Here is a 6,000-nt window from a genome sequence, read left to right on the forward strand (position 1 = left end):
CCTCCCCCATCTCCTGGGCAGGCACTGCGGGGGCTTCCACGCACTGCTGGGGATCTTGCCTGTTTAGCTGTGCTGGAGGATACTAGAGAAAACAGCTACTTAGCTCCGGAAACACTGGCATGTTTATAAGCAGATGAAGAGGAACAGGAAAGCAGATCTCAGCGAGCAATGCAAAAGCAGGAGATGAAGGCACACAGGGTGAACACAAACTCCATATTCACAGAGAGCACCCACTTCCCTTTCAGTGCACTTGTTCATGCGTATTCAGTGTAAAGCAGGTGACTTTACCAGTAAATAGGACCTGAGTACCACCTTTCACGTAAGTACTTATCATTGTTCAGGGACACTGGTGACAGCCTCTGGCTATTCAGCCCAGGTGCCCTGAGGAGCCAGTTGTCCTTCTGCAAGCCAGCACAGCAGGCAGCAGCTCCAGCAGCCTGAGCATCAGCAGCCTAAGAACTAATGAATTTAAGAGGAAATCCCTAATGGATTTTCTCTCCAACACAGCAACAAGGAAGTTCTTAGCAAAACTGTCAGAAGCAAAACCCAATGAGTTGTGCTGTGAATAACTACCTTGTACAACGGTTGGGTGCAGGGGAGCTGAGATGGGCTGTTTCAGAAGGGTTGGTACCGATTCAGTAGGGTTCAGTGTGGTCCAGTGAAGGTAAGAGGCTTCAGGAATTCAGGCAACACCCCTGCCAGGGGCACACCTTGTTTTCACCCAGAAATGAGGCCTTTCTTGCATGTGCCAGATGACTTAGAAGGCTGAGAAAAAGGGCCATTATCAGCTTACAATAGGCCCCAGCAGAGGGAAAGAGAAAGCAGGTGAGGATGGTCATGTAATACATCTTTGTAATCACCTCCCTCTGGCTTGCAAAAGCAAGCAAGGCTCAACCCTATTCCTGATGCCTCTACAAGCGCAGCTGATGAAGGTTTTGGAGATTTAAAATCAAAATAACATGCTCTAGGGGACCCTGCTGGAGCAGGGAGGCCGGACTAGATGACCTTCAGTGCAGCTTTTCAACCTTAACCGTTCTGTGATTCTGGAAAAACAGTCCAGGCAGGATACTTCCCTAGCTAGCATGCCCTGTGTCAACATTTCCTTATTCTTATCCACAGGCAATGGCTTGTGTACAAGTGTCCAATTAAAGTTAGTAACCAAGTCTGAACGGCTCATTAACAAGAAGTGATGTTCATTACCCTGCTTTTAAGAGATGTTAAACTGAGACAGACCGATGACCTCGCCTATTGGAAAGAGAACACCAGGTGCTAATTAACTTGAGATTACATAAACTCATTCGGCAGTGTAGCTGGGAAGCTATTTTCCTGACATTTAACCAAGCCTGCTAAAACAGTGAGCTCTGACAAAAACACAAATACATTTGTACTCAGATGTCACTTCTTGCAGGCCAAGCAATCAGAGCTGAGGAAAAGAGCAAGGATGCTTCAGACACGGGGTGCAGTGTGGGAACAGGAAGGTGAAGGACACAGGAAAGAGCTCTTTAGCTGGTAAACAGAGCACATGCAACAGCAGGAAATCATTAAAGCGCCTACAAGGTTATCTCAAATTCCCACGAAGCAACACAGCTGACTGGCCCTCTTGTTTTGCAAGACAAGAAAGCAGTACTGGCTTCTTGGGCTGGTGCAGACTCGGGAGGGAAAAGGAGAGGGGAGCGTGTAGTGGCCTCAGTTCCCTTGGCCAGAGCTTGGCAGAGCACCAAGCAATCATTTCTTTGTCAGTTTAGCTGGGTAAACACACAGAATAGTGCCTGTGAGACTGTAAAATCCCACTCATCCCCTTAAATCTGTACCTCAATGTCAAAAGATGAGTGAATTACAGTTCTTATTTGAAATCGATTTATTTAACAAATTTCAGGAATATTACTTAACATTTCTACACACTTCAGAAAATGAACAGTGACCCACTGCTGCACAGCTTGCTCTGTTTTGTAATATTTAGCTGACAAAATGCATCTTTTCCCAGTATAATTGAGCAGTACTACACAAAAAAAAAAAAAACAAAAACAAAACAGTTGGGAAAAAAAGTTACTGTTTTCTCCAGAGGATTCCCTACCCTCAACAAAAGGCCTCTTCTTCAGCTAGCAGAGGGCATCCTTAAATTTATTCCCAACTACACCATGAAAAGGGTGAACTCAATGGCCAATTGTCCAGTCTCCCTCTAACCCAAGAGGGAAGCACCAGCCTGGAACCTGGTCTGGCTGTGGCTGCCTTCCAAGGAAAGGGATGGAGGCACAGCCTGTCACTAGCATGAGGGATGTACACACAAGTAATTTCCAAGTCTGGATGTCACCAAAATGTCACTCTGAAGTTACATTCGTGTTTCTAAACAAGCTATAGACACCCTCGCATGTAGGAGAACTGTCCTGCCTGGCATGGGCACCACAATTTTATCATTGGTTAGTTAAGACACACCTGGTAACACCAAAGTGCAGCAGCAGTTTGGAAACAGACCTTGCAGGGTCTCTTTGGCCTAAATGGCTCTGCTAAAGCCAACAGCAGCAGCAGCTCACACAAGCATCTGCAAGTTCAGCCCAGCAGCATGTCTTCAACAGTGCTGTTCAGCAAATCAAAAGCACCTTCACAAACCGACACAGTCACAGTGCAGTTTTCCAGAGGCTAGTTAAGGGCACAAGTCCTTGTCCTTGAGAATGGGCCAAGGAACCCCATGAAAGCCCCAAACATCACAAGAGCTTCAGGAGCTGTCTGGGTAGCACAGCTCTGCATCATCTCGACAGAAAGATGAGCAGATTTGTGTGCAAAAGTACAACTGGCACTGTCCAGATCAAGCCAAGTCTGAACCTGCATTGCCAAAGGGGCTTAGGAGTGTTGTCTTAAATTACAGAAGTCCAACAAGGAATAGAGACTGTCCTCCTGAAAGCAAGAGTCCACAGAGGCACATTCAAAGTGTGGCACATTCAAAGTGTGGCACATTCAGCTTAGGCACAGATTAAGAGTTTTAGCTTTCAAAGACAAAGCTGTTTACTCATGCCTCACTTACAGGGGATTTTTGTCCTCTGTGCTATGATGCATTTGTTTCAAGTTAAAAACTGTGTCAAACTCTTTACACAGGAAACTAAAACCTTGCTCAACAAAGTACAGGGATGAAACATGCAGAAACATTTGTTCTAAAACAAGGATATAAGCAGCTTTACCAGCGGATACAAAGCAAACAGTAAACCAGAAAACCTGAAATACTCTGACAACATTTTTAACAGCGAGCAACCGAGTGCTGTGTTGGACAGGGAGAACACATGTAGGGCAATCTGCTCTACGAATGAGGTCTCTCCTTTTACATTAGACACTATGTAAAGGTGTAGAGATCTTGACTTAGACAGTGGCAGAAGGAAACCAGCCTTAGTATAATAATTTTGGCCAGGTCTCTCAACATTATACCAGCGGTGACAGATTAGAGCTGCACCCATCAGCCCCTCCTTAGGCAATCGCGGGCTGCTTCTCCTCCCAGGCTCACTGTTAGTCCGAGGAAGAAAAGGACCTGATCTGCTCAGGAGGATCTAGGGCTTTCTCCTCTCTGAAAGAAATTCTACAGGAGACTCAGCTACAGGATAAGCAGATTTCCCACTACCCCAGTGGAAACTGTGATAAGCAAAACACATCCCAGATGCTGTGGTGGTCTGCATGGTCTGCCCAGCCAGAGCACCCCATGAAGCCTCTGCAGAGCCTGGCCCTCTTTCCCTCAAGAAACAAAGAAAACACAGCAATGCCCTATTACCATAAACTTTGCAAGGGTTATGAGAGAGCCAGTTTGGTTGACCAGTTGGTACATGTCCTTCAGGGATGGCAGGAGAGTGGTGACACTGGGGAGAGGCCACAAACACAAGGATATGCACTGTTGCCTGAGAAAAGGATCACATCCCTTCCCTGTACACCAGCATCACCCAACACCTACCCCTGGTCCAGGTCAGCACCTCTGTCCGAAGTGTCCCCAAAAAAACTGATCAAGAAAAGAACAGATAAAGGGAAGGTGCCAGAAGGAAACAAAACCTGTGACCAGATCAAGTTCTGTGTGCCTTTTCTTTTGAAAGCAAAAAAAAGGAGTAAGATCCAGTGAAGATTTTCAATACTCCACACCAGTTAGCATGGCCAGGCAGACATCATCTGTCCCTGAGCCAGAACAAACCCATGAAACACACCGAAGTTGTATCACCCTCTTCACAGACTACAGAATATGGGGAAAAGCACAGCAACATCAAACCCACAGCAGTACAGGTGTTGTGTAACCCTCAGATCAACATGTGGGATAGATTGTAGTCTTCCAAATCTCTGCATGTTTAACAGGACACTCTCTGCTTTAATCCACTCCTCCAGAAAACCACATTGCAGTAGCAGCCAGTCCCAGTCTCTGCTTGGCTGGTGTTGTACAGCCCTCCATGCTGACCAGTGGGTGGGTACTTCTACAGGCATCAAGACTGACTCACGCTTCCCCTCCTTGCACACAAATTAAGACAGGGCATCCTTTTCAAACTTCATTAGACTCTCTTTTTTTCCAGTCTAATTGGCAAAGCTGATTACACAAAGGCAGAGGTACATCCTTTGTGCCTAGATTTTGCCTACCCCACTCCTGAGGTGTGTGAGGCTGTTGATGTGAAGTCCACTGATTCCATTAAGGAAGAAGAGAAAGGCAGCAGTGAACTCACACCAGTAAGTCAGCGTAAAGCCTGTGAAGGTGAGGTGGTCCTTCACCAGGATGGAGAAGCTCAGAACACCAGTGGCTGACAGCAAAAAAGAGATGAGGATGAGAACGGAACCCACTGCCCATTTCCGCCTTGCATTGGCATCGTCGCAGACTTGGGACACCATCAGCAGCTCCAACCCAAATATGGCAACCACAACAGCAAAGGACACCATGCTCCTGATGGGAATCACCCCCACGCTCAGCCCCTCCACCTGGGCCAGGCTGAGGTCAGTGACACACTTCAGGACACTGTCATTTCTAACGGTGCAGAAGTGCCACAGTCCAAAGAGCTGCCCCCTTGCAAAGAGCCAGCGGCCATCGCAGATGGAGATGGATGACAAGACCACGGCTATGGCCACGCAGAGGATGATCAGGCTCCTGATGAGTGTCTCAAAGAAGGATTTCTGTGGTCTCCGGTGTGCCAGCAGGTGCTGTGACTAAAAGGAGAGAGGGGGAAAAACAGAGTTAACAGTGCTGTCTCAGGGTGAAATGAAACCAGAGGGTCAAAGCTGTGGGATTCAGTATTTGAAAATATTTACTCGCACACATCAAACCCCTTCTCGCAGGGAAAGGCTGTACACAAGAGAAAGGAAGGGTGGGTGAAGCTCTCCCGGTTCCCTGGCTGCACAGACAATGCTCCCACGTCAAAGCTGGGACCGGGATCACAAACGTTCTTGGCTGAACCAGGTCCCTGCCCCAGGGACTTGCGGCAGAACAGCCTGCTGTGGCAAGGCTGGAAGCAGTCACCAGCCCCGTGAGGATGGAGGCCGGTGGCTGGGACGGGGGAGGTGGTAGCAGCGGTCTGGAAGGACCCCTGGCTCTCAGCACTCCTAGCTCTCAGCGCTTCCCTCCTGAGCTGCAGCCAGCCGGTCTGTCCTCCTCCGGCCGGCAGCAGCGGCTCGGACCTCGGTCCTCACCCCGAGGTCGCACGGCTCAGCTACCTCGAGGCTTGGGGAGGGGCAAAATCTTCGGCTGCAGCCCCCGCGGGCCCGCGCGGGCAGCGCACTTCCCTTGCTCGCCGAAACCCTCCAAGCGACACGAGATGTAATGGAAAGTCGGACCAAGAGCCCCCAGCCCCCTCGGAGAGCCACGTGCGGCGGGGAGGGGGGAACCGCGGTCCCGGGGAGCCACCGCCGGCCGGAGAAGGCGGGAAAGAGAACGCGGCCAGCTGCGTCCCGCTGCTCCGGGAAGGGTGGGAGCGACCCCGGCCGCGCAGGGACAGGCCGAGGCAGCGGCCCCGCGGCGGGAGGGAGCGGCGGACGTACCTGCGCCCCGATGGCCGTCAT

The 6,000-nt window shown here is 49.7% G+C and overlaps 1 protein-coding gene across 1 annotated transcript; it reads right to left on the reverse strand.

Moving 5' to 3' along the window:
- Positions 1–4,578: 4,578 nt before the first annotated feature.
- On the reverse strand, positions 4,579–6,000 carry TMEM37 (transmembrane protein 37). The gene is made up of 2 exons (XM_062498105.1): positions 5,980–6,000; positions 4,579–5,151 (listed from the first exon to the last, which is right to left on the reverse strand). Exons 1-2 carry the CDS (start codon positions 5,998–6,000, stop codon positions 4,579–4,581), a joined length of 594 nt encoding a protein of 197 aa, XP_062354089.1.

Source organism: Cinclus cinclus, chromosome 9 (assembly GCF_963662255.1).
Source record: "Cinclus cinclus chromosome 9, bCinCin1.1, whole genome shotgun sequence".
Classification (NCBI taxonomy): domain Eukaryota; kingdom Metazoa; phylum Chordata; class Aves; order Passeriformes; family Cinclidae; genus Cinclus; species Cinclus cinclus.

Excerpts from the sequence above, each read along its gene's own strand:
- TMEM37 (XM_062498105.1), bottom strand. The coding sequence starts at position 6,000 with ATGACGGCCATCGGGGCGCAG. Across the intron at positions 5,152-5,979 it reads TGACGGCCATCGGGGCGCAG|TCACAGCACCTGCTGGCACA; the intron begins GTACGTCCGCCG and ends CTCTCCTTTTAG.